Source organism: Harmonia axyridis, chromosome 1, assembly GCF_914767665.1.
Source record: "Harmonia axyridis chromosome 1, icHarAxyr1.1, whole genome shotgun sequence".
In the NCBI taxonomy this organism is placed as follows: Eukaryota; Metazoa; Arthropoda; class Insecta; order Coleoptera; family Coccinellidae; genus Harmonia; species Harmonia axyridis.
In genome coordinates, this window is record NC_059501.1 from 85,814,025 (window position 1) to 85,835,877 (window position 21,853).

The 21,853-nt window shown below is 36.9% G+C and overlaps 1 protein-coding gene across 1 annotated transcript in view; it reads right to left on the minus strand.

Moving 5' to 3' along the window:
• The window catches only part of LOC123671682 (transcription factor sem-2-like), an 81,974-nt gene extending 61,288 nt beyond the window's left edge, over positions 1-20,686 (minus strand). The window contains exon 1 of the mRNA XM_045605644.1: positions 20,131-20,686. Coding sequence (XP_045461600.1) covers positions 20,131-20,247 — 117 coding nt within the window. The 5' untranslated portion in view covers positions 20,248-20,686. The remainder of the gene's footprint in view (positions 1-20,130) is intronic.
• Positions 20,687-21,853: the final 1,167 nt, after the last annotated feature.

The window sequence follows — 21,853 nt, forward strand, 5'->3', positions numbered from 1 at the left end:
ATAACAACTAAATATCGATTTAAAATTGTGGTAACTTCATAGTCTTCTCTCGGGCGAAGTAAAAGTGCAATCCAGTTCCAAGGTCAGTGATCTTACTTCATTATTTCAATACTTCCAGGTACCTGGGAGCCGTTCAAGCAAGAAATACGCCTTGAAAATATCTAATTTCCCAATGTGAATATAATACGCACCGAATCGAACGCTCAGGTACACAGGGTGTCCCAACGAAGCGGAAACGCCCACCTGCTGTCGAATTCCCGGCGAATTGTGATAATCACTTCGGTTCTACACGAACAGATCGAATAACAAAAAAAGTGTTCGAAAGCGGTAGAATTTTGATTATAGAAAACTTATGCAAAATGATTTGAGCGATTTTATTCCTGAACACATAAGAATCGAAGATAAAGGGTGTTTTTTTTAGTGCTATAGAACTTTAAATTGCAATAAAACAACGATGGATCATTCGATTGACATGAATTTTATTCATCAGCAAGATAATCTTGTGGCATTACATTTTAAATATGATTTCTGGCATATGACCGCCACGGCTGGCTCGGATGTAGTCCAATCTGGACGTCCAATTTTCGATGACTTTTTCCAATATTTGTGGCCGTATATCGGCAATAATACGGCGAATGTTGTCTTTCAAACGGTCAAGGGTTTGTGGCTTATCCGCATAGACCAATGACTTTATATAGCCCCACAGAAAGTAGTCTAGCGGTGTTAAATCACAAGAACTTGGAGGCCAATTCACAGGTCCAAAACGTGAAATAAGGCGGTCACCAAACGTGTCTTTCAATAAATCGTTGCGCCGTCTTGTTGGAACCACAGCTCCTGGACATCATGGTTGTTCAATTCAGGAATGAAAAAGTTAGTAATCATGGTTCTATACCGATCACCATTGACTGTAACGTTCTGGCCATCATCGTTTTTGAAGAAGTACGGACCAATGATTCCACCAGCCCATAAAGCACACCAAACAGTAAGTTTTTCTGGATGTAACGGTGTTTCGACATACACTTGAGGATTAGCTTCACTCCAAATGCGGCAGTTTTGTTTGTTGACGTCGCCATTCAACCAGAAGTGCGCTTCATCGCTAAACAAAATAAAATGGACGTAGTGCGCGATACGTATTCCGCACAGAACCATTATTTTCGAAATAAAATTGCACTATTTGCAAGCGTTGTTCAGACGTGAGTCTATTCATGATGAATTGCCAAACCAAACTGAGAATAAATCACTTGACAGCTGTTGAATCGGTCGCCATTTCGCACAGTAATGCCAACTCAAAGTTATATATCTCGAAAAAAACACCCAAATGGCATTTCCCAAGATCCACTTATTGTGCTTTCCAAATAACCTTAATGGCATAGATTTTTTTTTAGGGTGGAGGTAATTACTTATTGTAAATAACAATTTTATTGTTCTAGGTTGTGGTAATTTTTGAGATAGCAAGCTATTGTCGCAGAATTGAATTAACTGATATGTTAACTAACCGCATCGGATAAGAAAACCTATTTGATTGTACGCGTACAGGATGTGTAAGTGAAAATAGAACAAGAGTATTTACTGTTTGAAGAAAACAATTGAGGCTGATATGAATTTTCTACAAATTCAATCTAAATCCGTAGAATTGCCTTGGTTTTACCAATATCAGAAGTTGAAACCTAACTCTCTCGCTTATCGTTAAGAAAACTTATACTGACTTCAGAGAATCAGATTTACTTCGGAAAATCTGAGTTTTTCTCGATTTGCTAGATTTCAAAAGTTTCGACCTTACTTTTTAGCTTAACGCTAAGATGATTTGACATCGATCTCAGAAATCAAGGACACTTCGATAGGAAAAGACGAACTTCGGAAAATCCTCGAGTTTTCACCAATTTTTCCGATATCGAAAGTTTCAACTTTTCTTCTGAGTCTATCGTTAGGAGAACTCCTACCAAGCTCTAACAATGATCTCAGAAATCAACGAGGCTTCGACAAAACTAGATTAAATTCAGAAAATCCCAGAGTTTTCTACAATTTTCCTGACGTTCGAAGACTATTTCTTTTTTTTTAATGTTCAATGTTTGTGCCTGAGAATTTTCGAGTGAACCATAACGATAATTTGAGTGACTTAGTTGGAATCGGAAAAACGTCGGAAAATTCCACATGTTTTCCTATATTCCCGACAACCAGAATTCGTACTAGGTTCCTTAAAACGTTCGTTATTTTTATGAGCTTAGTAGTTTTCCAGTTCATTGAGGCGGAAAGTGGCTTGGTTGAAAACTGGAAAACGTTGAAAAGATTCCTTACAATCGTTATTTTAACTCGGCTTGTTAAAGTGTTCGTTATTATTACGAGCTGGATATTTTCCGAGTACTAAGAATCGGAGTCGGAAATTCAAGTGAAAATTTAGAATTTTCCTAGATTTTCCCGACAACCCAAATTGTCTTCAAATCATTTGTCGTTGTTACGTGCCTAATAGTATTTGATTACCTGCATTGAAAAGAATGTAGAAAAGTGCGAAAAACGGAAAAACGTCGGAAAATTCAGAATTTCCCTCAATATTCTAAATATCTCTAAATAATTTTTGTTGTTACTATAAGCAGAAAATTTAGATCTCCTTCATTAAAAAGAACGTAGAAAATTGTGCGTAGAAAACGGAAAAACGTCGGAAAATTTCCCCCCATTTTCCGGAAAACTGAGTTTCGAACTTTCTTCCTTATAATTTTCGACATTGTTACGATCATAAAAGTAAAAAAAAAAAGTTAAAGTCGATAATGGAACAATCGGAGAATTCAAATTTCCTCTGTCCCAACTGAAACGTCAAAAAAACCGTGAAACTGTCAACCAAAACGGTACCATCGAAATTGAAGAAAAAAATTGAGATAATTTTCTGGAAAAATTTTTGCCACATGATATGTCGAATTTTCCTCGATTTTTCCGACTACCAAAATTATTTCCTGATAACTTTTTCTGTTGTTACAAGCCCACATTGAAAATAATGTAGAAAACGGAAAAACCTCGGAAAATTAAGAATTTTTCTCAATTTTCCGGACAAATAAATTTCGAACTTCGCTCCGATAACTTCCGTTGTTGTTACGAGCCACTCAATTCTCGAGAAAATTAAAGTTGTAAACGGAAAAGTCGGAAAATTCCAAATTTCCTTTGTTCTAACTGAAACATTGAAATAATAACGATTTTGTCTACCATCACAGTACCATCCAAATCAAAGGATCCCCATCGGAAAATTCAGTGAATTTCCCGGAACTACCGGGTGGAAAACCTTCCCCAGTCGCACACAGTAGCCGAGGCCAACTGCGATCCGCATTAAATTCGTAATTGCCACATTATATGTCGAATCCAGCGTTTTATCGTTCAATTTTTCCGGTTTTCGACATAATGTTTGTTATTTTACTGGCTGGCGATTAGAGGCGAAAAAAACAAGCCACGATCGCGTCGTCGTCGTCCAGCTGGTTCATTAACCTTGATAACAGTGGTGTTTCATCGCTCTCTCGATGAACGTTCGATTTCATGCAAATTCAGCGAGAAAGAGAGAGGGAGATTATTCATCCTCGCTTCCAGGGTGGTGGTGGTGGTGGTGGTGGGTACCCGCTGCATCGGCCATGGTACCGCACCGTTGGGAAACGGGTTCCGTAGAAAAAACAACCTAGTTTTGGTCTTCTTTTTGAGTGCTCGTTCGCTCCGAAGCGATCGTTCTATCAATGGGTGACAAGGTCTGTTATTTTCTGATTTTGAACCGGGAAGGGTCTCAAACGATAAGGAAGGACCTAGAAATTTGAAATTTGCTAGGGGTTCCGTAAATAGGAGCTTTCGAAATTTGGTTTTCTTGTTATTAGGTGTACAACTTTGGTTCAGGCGTTTTGCAATAGATGGCTGTAGCGCTAAGTAGTAGTCGAAATAAATAGATCGTAGTTGTCATACAATAAGCTTAGGTATTTGTAAACATAACGCCATTGAAATGTTAATCGATTTGTGTCTGCATCATAAAGTTATTCTCGATTGAAAATGTCAGCTTACGAGCTTTATTATAAAGAAATCTACGACTGAGGCTCATCGAATGCTCTCAAATACCTATGGTGAGGCAGTTATTAGTGAAAGAACTTTCCGAGAGTGGTTTCAACGCTTCAAGAACGGTTATTTTGACGTCGAAGGCCAGCATGGCAGTGGAAGAGAGAAGGTTTTCGGAGATGCAGAATTGAAGGCATTACTTGATCAAGACTCGTGTCAAACGCAATAAGAATTGGCAGGATCATTGGCAGTGACGCAACAAGCCAATTCAAAACGCCTGAAAGTCAAGGGAATGATTTAGAAACAAGGAAATTGGGTATCGTACGAGTTGAAGCCGAGATATGTTGAACGGCGTTTGTTTGCTTGTGAACAGCTGCTGAACAGACGGAAGAGATTCCTGCATCGCAATGTGACTGGAGACGAAGAATGGGTTCATTACGATAATCTCAAGCACAGAAAATCACCTATATCTCTAAATTTTCATTGAAATAAATGGAATATTTCCATAAATATCGTTCAGTGATTTCTGCATTAATACTTAAATGTTGGTTGACAAAAATTTTTTCTGTATCACAAATTTGAAAGACTTGACAGGAGAGTGTCGAGTACCACCAATATATAGAGATTAAATATAAGCATGAAATCTGTGTGAAACTGAGATATTCCTGCAATGTATGACAGAATGATATAATTTGCCACAGAGCACCTTTTATGAGCATATGGATCTTCCCTTCATATTTCCGACATATTTATCTCTGCAAAACCAACGTAAATTCAAATCGACTAGATTCGAACCTTATACTGTCAGTAGTACCACCAGCCACTCGATTTTCGGCACCACCCGGTACCCAAATCAAAAAACGCGTAGAAATCAATCAGTCCGAGCTGCAAGGATACCACAAACGAGTCTACGTGGGGACCGTTGTACCAGAAATGTTACCAAGCGACCGCAGGTAGGTACCATCAGCATTGGTAGCGACTCGCGGTGACTTGCAAGAACATGTCTACGGTCGTACCTCACACACAGCCAACTAACGTCACTGGATCCCAATGAAATCAACTCTTTTTCGATTCAACAGGATACCTTCTAGTCTATTTTTTCGAGCTTCCTCTGCGTATGAAGCGAAGCGACAAGATTGGATCGTAAACAAGTACCAGGAGTACTTTACGTAGCGTACCAATATTGTCGTTGACTCCAAGAAGCATATTGTGGAGATAAACGTTTTTCATGACATTAGATTCGTTATATTTATATCAAAAGTACCTGCAAAAGACTAGATGATATTTTGACGTAATAATCTCAAGTTTTGAGGCAAACTATGTTACTTTTTCCTATCTAAGTGAACATTGTCGACTCCAAGAAGCATATTGTAGGGATATGCGTTCTTCATGACATTAGATTCGTTATATTTATATCAAAAGTACCTGCAAAAGACTAGATGATATTTTGACATAATAAACTCAAGTTTTAAGGCGAATTATATTACTTTTTTCTATCTGAGTGAACCTTCTCATGACTTTTCATTTGCTATATTGTGTCTATGCTGAAAGAAGAAAGTCAGCAATCAAGTTTTTCAGAAATTGATCAAAACCTCAGGATTAACACTTTGCAGTCTTAGTCAGCAAAACCACTTTTGAGTCGTCGTGGCCTCAATAATGAGACTGGTGAAAGAATTTGAGCTGTTGGGACTAGTTAGAGGTATATGGAATCGAAACCATATGGGTCGCTCAAGAATAACTGAGAATATTGCTGCTGGAGCCCCTAGTGTTAACAAAAAAAAAACTGATTTGTTGATTCCTCCGTCTTTTGCAGTCTAAGGTCTTGAAGTTTCACAAGTTAAAACAAGAACTCAAGCTGATCGATCACCAGCAACGTGGAACCTTCCCTGAAATGGATCAAAATAATCTGGATTTTAATCGAAAAATCATCTTAAGCGATGAAGCCAATTTTCACCTCAGTGGCTATGTTAATAAGCAGAATTGTCGCATTTGGTGCCCGGAAAATCCAAGAATGATTGTTGAAAAGTCTCTCCATCCTAAACGTGCCACTGTTTGGCGTTTGTGAAATCTATCCTTGAAACCCCCAGTTTGAGACGCACCTGATTGAAATTTTCATAATATATTCACAGTAGCAGTTAGAACTCCCAAGTAACAAGAGTCAAAGAAAAATGTCATGATTTTTGTGCGTTAGTTCCAGTCAGAATATATAAAAGCCATCTTATGTAGTAAATTGAAAAAGTGTCATTTTCAGTCTGTGTCCTCGTACGGTCATTGGTTATTGCTACCTTCTGGAGACATTCTGTCGTGGTGCGACCTCCACAAATGTCACAGAACGTCGATTATGGTCTCCAGACCATGAAAACTGATACTTCCTGTCTAGAAAGTCTCGATTGACGGAATGGAATTGGTCTGAGATTTCTTCAACGAAGATTTTGAAGGAAATTAGAGCAGAGGGAATCTCAAAATTACAGAATAATTACTAATGAATAGTTTCAGAAATGATAATTGCTAGAGATGAACAAAACTTGAAATTTGCTAAGAAGAAACGGCTTAACCAGAATTTTTTTGACCGTGATGATCGCTTTAGATGCTCTCTATGTTCGACCTCGAGGACACGTCAGCCCATCAGCTGATTGTGACATTTCCCTACGATTTCCCAACGTCGCGAATCTATTGCCGACGTTGCCGCGAGACGATTATCTCCGGTTTTATGGGATTTTTAGTGTCGGGCTTTTATTATTTTCAATTTGGCCGGAGCCGTAAGCGAGAAATCTGAATGTAATTAACATGGATGCTGGCTCGGCCTGAAAAGCAGTCGCGAGTTAATGGTGGAGCAGACGATGTTATGGCTCGAGCTTCAACTGTGAATTTCGCACGGTTTGAAAAGGATAGCTGCTAAAGCCTGAGTTGGTCGGTCTATTCATCGGGATCGATGGTCTTTGGGTTGGTTATTGCTGACAGTCAACCTTCAATATGGTTGGAGGAAGAAAAAAATCGAGAATTACTAAGGCGTTAAGTTTGGACCTTGTTAGCCGGTCCTCCATTCGGATACTGGTCTTGCCCAACGCTGGCTTTGAGGAAATTACGGAATTGAAAGAAAAGTTGAGATTTCTCAATTCAAGTGTCTTGAATAAAAGGTAGACGCTGTTATTGTATGAACGTTGAACCTTCAGCATGGTTGGAAGAAGAAAAAATGAAGAGAAAAGCAGTGAGTTAGGAGCTTTTGTACGCTTGTTCAAATTCGAATTCAAGTAATGTTTTTACGCTTAGACTTGCTGCTTTAATATACAGAGGGTGATCCTAAATTGAAGGTACAGTAGAAATGAGAGACTAGTTGAAAAAATTTATGGAAAAAAGTTATATGAACACGGGACAGCAAATGATTCGTTTCAGAGTACACGGTATTTCTTGTAATTCTTTTTTGATGCCTAAACGAGTTTATCAAATTCATGTGAATCATTGCTACACATCCGGAAGATAAACACCAAAACTAATAATTTATTCATCACAGCTTACTCGGCATTATCTACTACTACCAACATTATCCAAGGAATCTTTTCTTTTTTTGTACCTCTAATTCAGGTATGTACTCAATTCAGTCCTCTGAATACAAATTTGAAATCAGAAGTTTCTGGTCCGTCCCATGCCATAAGAACATAGATCAATAATAAGGAAGAATAAGAACTGGAAAACCCTATACAAAGAACTATTTTTGATGTCCTTCACTTCGACACAAATTATCAACAGAATACACCTAACCTCAGAGTAACAAACATAGCTAGAGGAAGCATATGTCATTTTCAGTAAGCAAATTTGACATGAAGCGCGCGGAAATGGAAACATAACAGTGATACGATATTTCACTCAATTCGCGAGTTTCTCCACAAAGAACGCACTTCTTATGTCCCATAGTGAATCAACGTTTCATATTAACTCAAAATAGATTGAAATAATTACCTAAATATATCAGAAATTCAGAAAACAAACTTCAAGCGCGCCAAACGACGTGAAACAACCGATGACACTAGGAGAGCAAAAGTTGCCAAACCTTGGATTTCAGCTGGTAGATACAGAAAATAATAAATATTCTGCATACTATAACTTCGACAATTAGGAAAAATATCGGATTCCATATATACAAATTTGCATATTCAATCGGGAACCAATAATATAAATATTTTTCATTCAATATAGTGAACACTCATAACGATATAGTAAACTTGTGGATTTGAAAATATATCACAATCCGACAACGTAATCTAACCATGTTGGAAACATGTAAAAATTGCGTATACTCCCTCTATCTATGTTTATTACTCTATGCACCTAACGAATAGTTCTTGTGATATCTAACTTCAAAAATAAACATTTCAGTAATGTTTGTTATATAAACCTTCGTGTCGTTATTTCTTACTGAAGTACCTACTAATTTTATTTTTTTTTTAAATATGTATGTTCTTTCCAGGGTATTGCGATAACAAAATTTATAAGTGTGTAACTGTGGATTCTAGTAACATTCGACGATTTGAACCCATTAGTGAACCGTATAGTAAAAATGTCAAGTGTCAATGTCTTCCTTTGAAAAAAATTAACATGTTAGAATTAACGACTTCCACTTAATGATTTTAGGTAGATCGAAAGTCTGCTTATAATCCACCGAATCATAAACATACACGGAAACACATATTCCGAATGAAAAAACCATTCAGAGACGATCGTAATCCGACTCGAAGGACCATAAAACCATCCGCACCGAATCGAGCCGAGCTGTCGGGATTTTATCGTCGCCGTCGTTTCGTTTCGCTACGTCGGGCGAGGCGCATGACCGAGCTACGCGCCGTTCGAAAAAATGCCCCTATCTCGGCTCTCCGTCTCTCTCTCGACTTTTTTTTTTTCGTTCCTCCCGGCCGAGAATCGAAACCGAGTAACTGCGACCTTATTTCCATCGTTAGCCAGGTGGCGTCCAAGAGCGCTTTTCCCCGTAGAGAACCGGCTACTACCTCCGGTGGCCGGCCGATGCGTCACCCGATAACTCTCTCAAGGGCAACGCGTTCAGGAACCTGCATCCCAGTACTATCGGCGGGTCGTAAAATATTCGGTTCAGAGAAAACGCCGATCCGAGACTCGGCCTCTTTCCGTGGGAAACGCGGACGGCGGCGGCAACGACCTGCCCCACGGTGTACGGGGTGGCGCCGAAAACACTGCGATTATACTACGAAAAAAATATTGTTTCGTAGTAATGTACTAAAGGTGATTTGTAAAGGCAAGTCTGGTCGTGTGGCCCGACCTTTAGTTGAAAATTGTATTTCTGCACTTTCAAGGATTTCCATTGCGAGTGGAAAATGTGAGATTTTCTTATATGTTTACATGTTCTTTTCGACCTACAAACGTCTCCAGTTTCCAGATGATTTTTCAGCAGGAATATGGAAAGCCTTTTTCCTGCTGAGTTTCGAAAACAGTCAGAAAGTCTTATGGAAAATCCAGACAATGCGAGATCTATAATAAAATCTGTATGCTTTCACAGTTTCAGCAGGATAACATTGTCTGCAGAAATATTTGTTAATGCTGATATTCCTGCAGATATGACACAATGAGGCCATCCGCATTACAAATTTTGTTCACAATAACGGAAATGCCCCCAAAAAGTATCCCGTAGGAATGCGTCAACGTTTCTCCTGTTGAGTCTGCAGTGAAACGTGAACCTTTCTTGAATCTCGACGACTCTGCTGTTCACATAGAATTCTTTTAAAAAATTCGGCAATAATTCTACGATCTGTTTCGCAGGAATACATACTTATTCCTGCTGGTTAACAAAAAAAAATAGCTGACTGAATTATCCTATCAGAATATGCGTATTGCAACGTTAAAGTGAAATTTATTAGCATTAGCACATTATGTCTACAAACTGGTAAGGATTGTCCGTTTGAAGAACTAAGTACTGCTGAAATTATTCTTGTTGATAAATGATCATCACACTCATCTATACTCACGCATAATTTAAGCGTCATCTGTTATTCAATTTGTTCACACTACGCTTCATTTTGTCAAGTCTTCTCAACAGCGTTTCACGATTTTAACAATGGATGAAAATATCTGTGTCAAATTTAGCATTGCAAATAGAATTCAGTTTGTCGGTGCGCTGTAAATGCTACATAATTCGTTGAAAAAAAACAGATAACGAATTTCTGGCTCCAAACAAATCTCGTGAAACAAACTCGGTAACACCATAATACTCTCTTCTTTCAAAATGGACTAGTTTTCATTTTTTTGTTAAGGATTAATTCTGAAAATTTAAGTAAAATGAAACAAAAATGTGGAAGAATCATTGCAATATCTCGAGAAATGAAAAAGTTATGGGACTTTGAAGTTGCACTTGGAAGAATAATTTCATAATACGCAGCGTCTAGTGTGTGACGTCACGCCTCTTACACGAGGCGACTGGTATTCGCAGAGTGCTTACGAATTCATTGGTGTACAATCACTTGTGCCGTTCGTGTCGTGTTTTGTTCGTTACACGATGGCTGAAATAAAAAAAATCCTACAAATATTGTATTGTGCCTATGTGTGCAAGCACAATTAAAAACCCCAATAAATTGTTTTTTCATGTACCAAATGACATGAATGAAAGGAACAAGTGGTGCAAATTAATGAGGCGTGACTTAATTGGACCTAAAACTACTTATGTGTGTGTGAAGATCATTTTGATGTAAGTACCTATCAGTACTAGCTGTCTATTTCTGATAATAAAAATACTAAGGTGTAAGTTGGTTTGAAATAAGTTATTGAGTAAAAATAACTTTGTCCTTTCACGAAGCCTTCTTCCATTATGGTGACATAAAAACAAAACTCGAGTTAAAAGTACACTGTACAACTACAAACGGCGCGAGAGCCTTGGCGCGGCTAAGTATTTAAACGTAATTTATGGTGTAGCGATTACAGGCAAGTGGCGTGACGTCACAGACGAGTCGGAGACCAAAGACTAAAATACGTAAATTTAAATAATCTATTTCTCAGTCAGTTATTGATGGATTTTCAAAATTTTTTCACTGATTTATCAGTTTTGCTCTATATTTTAATTCTATCGTGTCAAATATAGTATAATCAACATCACTAAACTTGTCCATTGATATACAATTCTCCAGATTCGACCTTGTATACCCTCGTGTATACCTATAACTTTTTAATAGCTACCTATCAGCAGAAACGAATGTATCAGTGCTTGGATTAGCTAGAAACCTCAAAGTATTCTGGTGTCTATACCACGGTTTTGGGAATTGGGACTTTTATATTTCATTCGAGAAAGTAAAAATAGTTGATTCTGAACGATAACGAGTTTCTGGCGAAAAAACGACAAATCTCAACTTTAATTTTGGCTTGAATCATTCCGAAAAATGTTTTCTCTTTCTCTTGAATTACTGATGTTGATTGCTGGAAAAGTATTGAAAAATATTTCAAATGGACTAACCGGCGTCGTCTCAGTGAGTGACGCTTGAACGGCCCAACATAAGACCATACTCAACACCCATCTCAAAACAAACTACTACACGTGTCAGAATACACCCCCCATCCAACTTACAACCCCAGTCACAACCACCCTCTAAAAATTCCCACGCCGGTTGCGCGGGCAGAGGGGGAGTAACAACAGGTGATCGGACAACCGCCCGATTGCCCTATTGCCCCCCTCGTATATTGCCCTCAACAGGTACATCGTTCCGAGGAGTTCCTCCCCAGGCCTTGAAATATTAGAACCCGATAACATTTATTCAGGCTTCGTGACTAGCTCGCCGAGTCGATCATTGATACTGTTCGTGATTATCATCCGACGTTGGATAGATACCCGGGGATAATAACCTTATGGTCTGACACGATGATCGCTGCATTTCGAATGCTTAATGTTGCCTGCTTCGAGCTGTATGCCTCGGTTCGTTTCGAAGGGTATAGGTGAAAACTAGAAACCTCCTTGCAATGATTATTTCTCTCGGTTTGAATTGGACCAAACAGAGATCACTATTTCACGAATGAATTCTGTTTAGATACACCACAACTTCTTTAAATCTACTTTATATGTTTTAGTAATCTCCCATAGTGATTCTCAATGTTGGTCATAAGTGTCATCAATGTGATTTTGCTAAGAGTCAATTGAAAAGTCCCCGGTTTGATGCACAGATGGCGGTGCTAGTATTAAATCCACATGATTTTTAGTTAATACCAACCTTCAAACGATACGTGTCAAAATTTGGCAACAGTCCGACCATTAGTTTGTGAGATATTGCGTTGTGAGTGTAGCTTTTTGTTATTTGAAAAAACTTGATAAAAAAAATTTTGTGTGCTGATAAAATATGATCATTGATAGATACTGTTCGTGATTATCATCCGACGTTGGATAGATACCCGGGGATAATAACCTTATGGTCTGACACGATGATCGCTGCATTTCGAATGCTTAATGTTGCCTGCTTCGAGCTGTATGCCTCGGTTCGTTTTGAAGGGTATAGGTGAAAACTAGAAACCTCCTTGCAATGATTATTTCTCTCGGTTTGAATTGGACCAAACCCAGATCACTATTTAACGAATAAATTCTGTATAGATACACCACAACTTCTTTTACATCTACTTTATATTTTATAGAAAACTCCCATAGTGATTCTCAATGTTGGTCATAAGTGTCATAAATGTGATTTTGCTAAGAGTCAATTGAAAAGTCCCCGGTTTGATGCACAGATGGCGGTACTAGTATTAAATCCATATGACTTTCAGTTAGTATTAACCTTCAAACTATACGTGTCAAAATTTGACAACAGTCCGACCATTAGATTGTGAGATATTGCGTTGTGAGTGTAGCTTTTTGCTATTTTAAAAAAGATGTGAAAAAAAGAATTTCGCGTGCTGATAAAATATTGCTTTTCGAAGGGAAAATATACAGTTGAAGCTAAATCTTGGCTTGATGAAGAGTTTCCGGGGTCTGCACAAGGAAAATCAACCATCATTCATTGGTATGCTAAGTTTAAGCATGATGAAATGAGCACCGAAGACGGCGAACGCAGTGGACGCCCAAAAGAGGCTGTCACCGACGAAAAAAATCAAAAAAGTTCACAAAATAATTTTGAATGAGCGTAAAGTGAAGCTGATCGAGATAGCAGATATTGTGAAGATATCATCTGAACGTGTACATCATATCATTCACGAATATTTGCACATGAGAAAGCTGTGTGCAAAATTGGTGCCGCGCGAGCTCACAATCGATCAAAAGCAACAACGTGTTGATGATTCTGAGCAATGTTTGAAGCTGTTCAAGCGCAATAAATCTGAATTTTTGCGTAGATTTGTGACTATGGATGAAACATGGCTCCATCATTTCATTCCGGAGTCCAATCGACAGTCAGCTGAGTGGACTGCATACGTTGAACCGAATCCAAAGCGAGGAAAAACAGTCAGCTAGCAAGGTTTAGGCATCAGTATTCTGGGATGCATAATATTCATCGATTACCTCCAAAAGGGCCAGACCATCAACAGCGATTACCTATATGTGTATGACCTACAAGCTCCGTTATATATCAGTTGAAATGTAAGCTGTAGCGTTGTTGTAGACATTTGTGAAAGTAACTTTGTTTGAAAATTAATTTCCATCAAGTAAAGACCTAATCCTTCGATTGAAAAACTAATTTATTGTGGGAATTTAGGACTATTCCAAACAAATCATTGATATTTCAGTACCCAACCAACATTATACCATTTTATTTATTTTTACTTACACTGAAAGTAAAAGAACAGGTTCTATGTTTGTTGTTGTATAAAAAAATTGTGACATCACCCGTTCTTACTCACCTTCAATGCCACATGAGTAATTGTAGAATTAAAAACTTTTCCTACATCTCCATATAGAGTGAAAAAAATACAAATACCATCTTGCATTTCCTGTTACACACACACATGCACAGATGCGCTCAAAATCGACCCAATAATCTGCCGCATATTATCCTGTGTGTTTGAGACTTGAACGATACCCTTGAAGAATGTTTATTTTTCCAGTTATTTGTTTTCGTTGAAGTTCTTGAACTCCAGAGTTCAAAATAATGAATGTATTCATTGCCTATGTGTTGTTGGCTGTCGTCCATTTGAGTTGTAACAGACGTCGAGAGTGCTTTGGATAGCTATTTGCTCCACTTTTTACGATGTGGTTGGAATTAATGGAAATTTCGATTTCAAATCGTGTTTTGAACTCATCATAGAGCATTATACCAAGGCTGTCAGACGTTACTTATTTTATCCACGACTGCGTTGATTGAAGCTGTTCTTATTTCGAATTTGATCACAAAATTAGTAAAGGGTGTTTTTTTAGAGCTATAGAACTTTAATTGCAATAAAACAACGATGGATTATTCGATTGACATGAATTTAATTTATTCGCAAGATAATCTTGTGGCATTACATTTTAAATATGATTTCTGGCATATGACCACCATTGGATGTCCAATTTTCGATTACTTTTTCCAAGATTTGTGGCCGTATATCGGCAATAACACGGCGAATGTTGTCTTCCAAATGGTCAAGGGTTTGTGGCTTATCCGCATAGACCAATGACTTTACATAGCCCCACAGAAAGTAATCTAGCGGTGTTAAATCACAAGATCTTGGAGGCCAATTCACAGGTTCAAAACGTGAAATCAGGCGGTCACGAAACGTGTCTTTCAATAAATCGATTGTGGCACGAGCTGTGTGACATGTTGCGCCGTCTTGTTGGAACCACAACTCCTGGACATCACCAGCCCATAAAGCGCACCAAACAGTCAGTTTTTCTGGATGTAACGGTGTTTCGACATTCCCTTGAGGATTAGCTTCACTTCAAATGCGGCAGTTTTGTTCGTTGACGTAGCCATTCAACCAGAAGTGCGCTTCATCGCTAAACAAAATGAAATGGACGTAGTGCGCGATACGTATTCCGCACAGAACCATCATTTTCGAAATAATGTTTTTGGCATATTTTCTTGATTTATCAAACAGATGGAAGGATAGGTATACTTAAAAGATTCAGAAACATTTTACATTTACGATTTTACATAATCTTAATAATCTTGAAAGTTACCTGAATTTATTGATAGTTGAATTTCATTAGTGAATTTGGGTTACTTACTAACAATTGAATTAATTAATAGCTATATCCAAAATATATCAAATCATCGTGTCACTGAATCCTCACAAGTAAAGAAGATTCATTACGGTAAGTTAGAATAAAAAAAAAAATAGGTACTAGCCAAGAATCTGGCGTTACATATTCAAAGATTTCTGTGGTTACGTGACATATAAAAATGAGCATAATGATTCATCATTATTCTTATCATTTATTAATCGCCATAATTCTCGTCTAATCAGGCAATACAACACACCGCCATCAATAAAACAACAGCCATAACATCAGGAGTGCAAATAAAAGTAACCATAATTAAACGTCACTTCTAAAATAAAAATATCAAAGTTGAACGACCCACTTCGCTTCAATCGCAAACGATCAAAAGTCGAAAAAATCTCGACATTACAATTTCAAAATCTATTTCCAATAATGAAGGAAGAAATTTACCAAAACAGATAACTTATCTGAGTGCTACGCCTGATCTGTACTGGTTGTACCAACAGATAGGTCAACGTATTACTGTAATTTCACATAAAAACCGATAAAGCTACCATTGAACTTGAATCGGTTGCAGTTTTTGTGCAATCAATAAAAATACAATCGATCAGATTCGTTTTGAATGTGAAAGATAAACTACAGAAACGTCAATATCGTTTTTCAGGATCAATCGATTTGGCAATCGATCAACACACAAAACTGCGTTTCCTCGTCGATGATTGCGCAATGAACGAGCTCATTAAACTGCCATACATTACTTGCAATTTTCTCAAGTTGTTGCACAGCAATTTTTCTAATACCTACTCAGATCAAAAATATTTAATTTCTGATTTGAGCTCCTTCGTAATACACGAAACGAGACACGAAACATTGCCATAAGTAATTGTATTAACAATAAGTTCATAAATCAACTGTACCTGAGTAATTTTTTTTTAAATAAAACCAGGTGATAGTGAATGAGAGGCACAAACTGCATTAAAAAATATTTACAGTTTGTTATATATAACTTTTGTTCGCAAATATTTCATATTCCAACATATGGGGTAATAAAGCTACTCTTAAAAACTAACTATTTATTTATTGCTCTCATATATTGAAAAATGAATTGCACGTCACTGCTATATCTCAAACTAAAAATCATTTTTGATTAGCTCGTTCAATATTTGATAAAACTTCATATGCATTTTTTCGTATAATTGTAGACCCTGTATATCATGTGCGAACACAATTTCATACCAAACTGTCATTATTTTTTTATTCAAACTCACCCCCTGGATTTGTTTGCACCTATTCACTAACACCCAGTATATACCAACAAATTATCCCATTTTCGGATATCAATTTTTGTGAATGTGATTGTATTATAATAGAGACGTTGTTAAGTGATTTTATCGTCACCTAAGTTACTTACCGACGTCTCCGTCCTCGGCTTAACTTTTTATAAAAAATATAATTGCAATCTTAATTTCAACGATATTCATAAAATAGCTGCTTTATATTACTGTTGTTTAAATTACTATTCTGAACTCTTAAAATGGGCATTTTTTCCAAAACAATTATACCATTCTCTAAATTACAGACAAACTACTTCTAAGTAATCTTTATACTCGTCTTTATAGTTCCAAAAATTCCATCCTAAAGCACTCCTATCGTCCCAAAACGCAAAAACGTTCAGACCTCATAAAACTGTTTTTCGGACCTGAAAAACTAACACCTGCGTTGCATCCCTACATGACAACCCTGTATATCGTTTTATCTCTCTCGAGAGTGAGGCCTTGAAAAAGCTTATCTGAAGACAGGTTTTGAAAGATACCAGGTAGGAGTGCACACCTGATATATAAACCACAGGAGCATTCTGTTGTATTCTTCCCAATAGAAATGGAAGGTTGGAATCTGAGAAAACCAAGGGTATTTCTTAGAATTCCTACTGTTTGAATTTATATACACGTGGTGAGGGTATTCGATTTGGGTTTGTTTTCACAAATTCGTATAAGAATTGAGCTAATTGAATCAAGATCAATCAGTTCTGAAAGGTACGAACAAGGATATAAAATTATAAAAATGCCGAAACGTATAAAAGACTCAAGGTCAATTTAGTTAATCGATGTGCTATATTTTACTCAAATTGTGGTATTGACAATTTTTTTCATTTCTTCTTTTGATTGAAGAATAATATTAGTCAACGATGGAATTGTATTTTGAGACTAATAAACTAATAAAATGAATTTGTTTGCATATACAATTATACAGGACAATTCATAAATAGATGCATATGCACTTGATAAGTGGAATCCTAAGCCCAAAACTAGTTGTTATATGAATTAATCTCGAATCCCTTGTCAAGAAATGCCAATTCGATGATTTTGATTTTTTTTCTCATAAACTGATAATAGCATCCGAACGAAATTTGGCACAAATAATAATCTTGTTCAAACACACATAACCAATTTTTTTCAAGCTCCTCTTTACTGTATTGTTTAAGCTCCCATGTTTGTCCTGAAAGCTATATTTTTCGAGTAAATCAAAGCTGAAAAACTAACGAAATTTGTATGTTTGTTCCTTGCCTATTTTCTTATTGAATATTTCAAATGAGATTGTGCTTCAACTTGAACATGACCATAGATAATTCGTGCAACTTTTTAACTTTTGATTTACTCCAGAACTTAAAAGAAAAATGAAAGATAGATAAAAAAAACATCGAAAAGTTCTGAGGCAAATATTGTAAGGGGATTTCAACCCCTCATAAGTTCAGTGAAGAGTTGGAAACATTTGGTTATAAGTGTTCCAACAAGGTTATCATTTCCACTAAATTTCTTTTCTCTTCTATTATCAGTTCATGAGAAAAAAAAAAACTTTGAACACTTTGAAAGGGTGACAATTTAAATTTAAACTACAAAATATCCTTATTTTGAGCTCAGGAATCTGCTAACATAGTAGAGAAATCTATTTATGAATAACCCTGTGTGTCAATGTAGGTTGTTATAAAGTTATTCCGTAATATTTTCAATGTTCATCATAAAATCGATAAAATATTATTCCGATCAAATCATCTGATATTTTGAATTCACGCTGATGTTTGGCTACCGCCACATCAAAACTGGCAACGATTTTCGAATCTTGCATAACGAGAAACTATCAAGCTATCGTTCGAACAAATCGAAACAGATCAAAGTCATATAATTTTAACGGCGACAATTTCACTCCAACATCAAAAATCACATTATCGCTCTACTGAATCTATTAAACGAATTCAAAGCGAGTACCAATGTTGAATTTCGAAACGAGCGAATTACGAAATCAGAGATGAACACATTTATCGATTTCGCTAATAGAATAGCTGTTTGGAAAAATCGCAATCGCGCAAATCAAGAGGTAACAGTGTTATGGCATCAAATATTCCCTCGGTAATGAGAGAATCGATTGATTCCTGTTCTCGGAAATATCATTAGTGGCAGAATTAATCACGAATCGTGTTACATTACAAAGCAACAGTTTTATATTGGAGTCGAATATGTTCCAGATTTTTTTGATATCCTAATGACTCATCTCATCGTTTATCTCTGAGAGTTGCGAAACTTAGTCGACAATCAAAGTTGAGCACAAGTTGCTGCTTCATTTATAATACTACTGAAATAATTATTGCAAGAAAACTCATCCGCCTTTTCTATTCTAGCTTTAATTCTATCGATTCGCCTCATAACAATCAGAATTGAAGACAAGAGCTTACTTTTGATTAGGATTCTTCAGACTTTATTTTAAGTAATTAAGGATCAACTACATAGATTGAAAAACGAGATATACGTTAATTTCATTTTTACGAAGTGATAATTTGAGATTGACGAAAATGTATAGCAATTCACTGGTATCTCGAAAAAACAAGTTTTTGTGATTGTACACATCCTGTACTCAAATGGGATTCTAATGGTTCAAGCTCTGTCAGTTGATGGAAATATCAACCAATGTTCCACAAGCTTTTCAGATTTTATTCAACTTCAAAATCAACCTTACTATTGAAAAGTATTAACAAGATATAGGTATATAGCATATAAATTGTTGATTCGATATTCTTTTGATTAACAGCACAAAAATCAATTATCGAATTTTTTGTTTAATTTTGAATGTCTTGGTCTAATTTCCTTAATTATTTCTTTCGAATATTTTTTTTTAATTCCTTTTTTGTCAAGTGATAATTTGAAAACGCATAAAAATTAGGAATTCATCGTTTCATATGTATACCTAGGTACATTTTATTATAAATTGATTATCTGAAGAAATGGAAATGTTTAATGATCAACAGATAGCCCAAGCTTTTCAAGATTTTATTAAACTTGTAATTTGATTTCGTTATTGATGATTTTCACCGAAATGTTCAAAATATACTCTCATTATTTAAAAGATTATTTTGAATTCAGGTAGAAAAATTCGCATAATTCACGATTGAAAAATAATTATAGATTCAGTTTTTTTCTCAATTCGCATGAAAACAATTGAAACAATTCCATCAATAGTATTTGATAAGGCCTACTTTGACCTGATTTCTGTAACTAGCGAATATCGTTAATTATATTTCCATCAAATGAAAATTAGAAGTTTGTGAAATCGCTGATATTCCTGAAGATCTAGTTTCTGTGTTTGTATACATCTCTTATCAATTTATTTTCCGAATATTGGTGAGGAAATGTTGAATTATCAATATTTATATCGCAAGTTTTTCAGAGTTCATTATCAACAACTTCATGTTTTCGAAGTTTACACGATATTTGTTTCCTGCGTGAATGTAGATTGTTTCATGTAGAGTAAATCACATTTTTCGCGTTCATATCATGTTATTGTTGCAGTTTTCGCACAGAACCTTATTATACGGAACGTACTCAGCACAAACCAACCCCCTCAGAAGCTGACAGCACAACCCGCATGAGCACAAACCACACAAATGTACCAAAAATCCTCGGAAAAAAAAAATCAAATAAAAATAAAAACACATCACCTACCTGAGTGGCATCAGAGTAGGGGGTGGCTGAATTTTTATCAACTAGCTGCGATCCAAAAACCACGCTGCTATTCGCGTTATTTGAACTTGATGCATCCATACTTTGTTGGGGCACCATAACTGAGTCCACTAAATGTAAAAAACACGATCACTATCTATGGTCGAACCACGGTTAGTATCCACTGAATCGAAAATACTCCAGCGACCATCGACAAGGCAACTGACACTTGAAACGATCGGTGTTTGTGTTGTGTTCAGCATGTAGCCCTAGCTCAGCTGTTTCTGTCCCCACCAGTGCACTCTGAGAGTGTAGGGAGATCCTGCGCGTGTCCAATTCACAGCTGATCTAGGATCAGTTGTTTACGTTTTTATTATTGTTACGATCGGGAGCGTCTCAGATCACGACCGCTCTGTGACAACACCGGAGAACGTTAGGACGACCTGTGTTATTTCCCGAGAGGAAAATACGCCACCGGAAAACACTCAATTTCCCTCTATTTTTCCGTTTGTTTACCTCGAGCAACGTGTGCAACGCTGAACTCACTCGGCGAGTTATTGAACGCAGCCCGAATGCAAGATGTGCTGTACTAGGACGAGGCAGGGGTGGGGGCAATGAAAACAAACCCCCACCAAACCGGTTGCGAAAGCTCGCCGCCAGAGGGCGCTTCGGACGAGGACCCGAGGCGAAAAGTTGATATCGGAAAAATTAATAAGAGCTACGGTTTCGTTTGGCAGAATGTCGGTTGGATTGGGAAAATCGAGGGTTTCCCGGGAAATTCGGGGGTGGTTTTGGGGGGTGGTGGATTCCGAGATTCTGTATTGATTGAGGGATTATTGCCGTATGACGGGTCTAATTAGGAATGGTGGAGTCCTCGAAACAACAACTGGCGTTTGCTTTAACGATAGTTTGATGGGCTGTTTTATGAAGAGATTTTGTTGAGGAAAACTACTGAAATTTGAAAATTTTGACTTACCCTCAATGATATTAGCACTATTTCACGTTGTGGTTGAAGCGCGTATCGAAAGAAGTCATTTATCTGCAAGATCTCCTTGTATTTGTACCCGGTGACCCTTCAGCCAATAGGTTACGGGCCCAACCAGTGAAAACTAATTTTTTTCTTAAAATTCGACTTTATTCGTCAACATTGTGACCTTCAAAAGTGATAAATGTAATCCAACGCTCCTCCAACTTTTCAATACCTTTTCTGTGAGAAGATTCATCTTTGCTTCCGAAATTGACATCAACCTCGGCAATCACTTCTTTCTCAAAGCTGGATTTCATTTGATAGAGCTCCTTTAAATCGTTGTTGTCAATGGAGCAAAGTCTGAATAACACCTATAAGGTAAATGCTTTATCGCACAATATTTTTCCATGGAAAACATAGAAATATAGGAAATAACAAATGTGGCCTCAATCAAAATTCAATACCTCTATCCAAACTCAACTCTATGTTCCTTTGAAGATTGGTTCTGAAAAACGTGCTATAACACTGATGGTATAATCTGTGCTATAACCATCCTCCATTCCACCTTATGGTGGACCAACATCTCATCCAATTCTCTCACAGTTAGGAATTCACGGCTTGGCTTAACATTCCAGCTACTTGGCTCAAGCTCAAGTAGCTTGAGCTTGACTTGGAATCAACTCAACTTCAAGTCAAGAGGAAGTTTTTCAATGTTAAGTCAAATACTTAATGAATAAATACTTGACTTAACATTGAAAT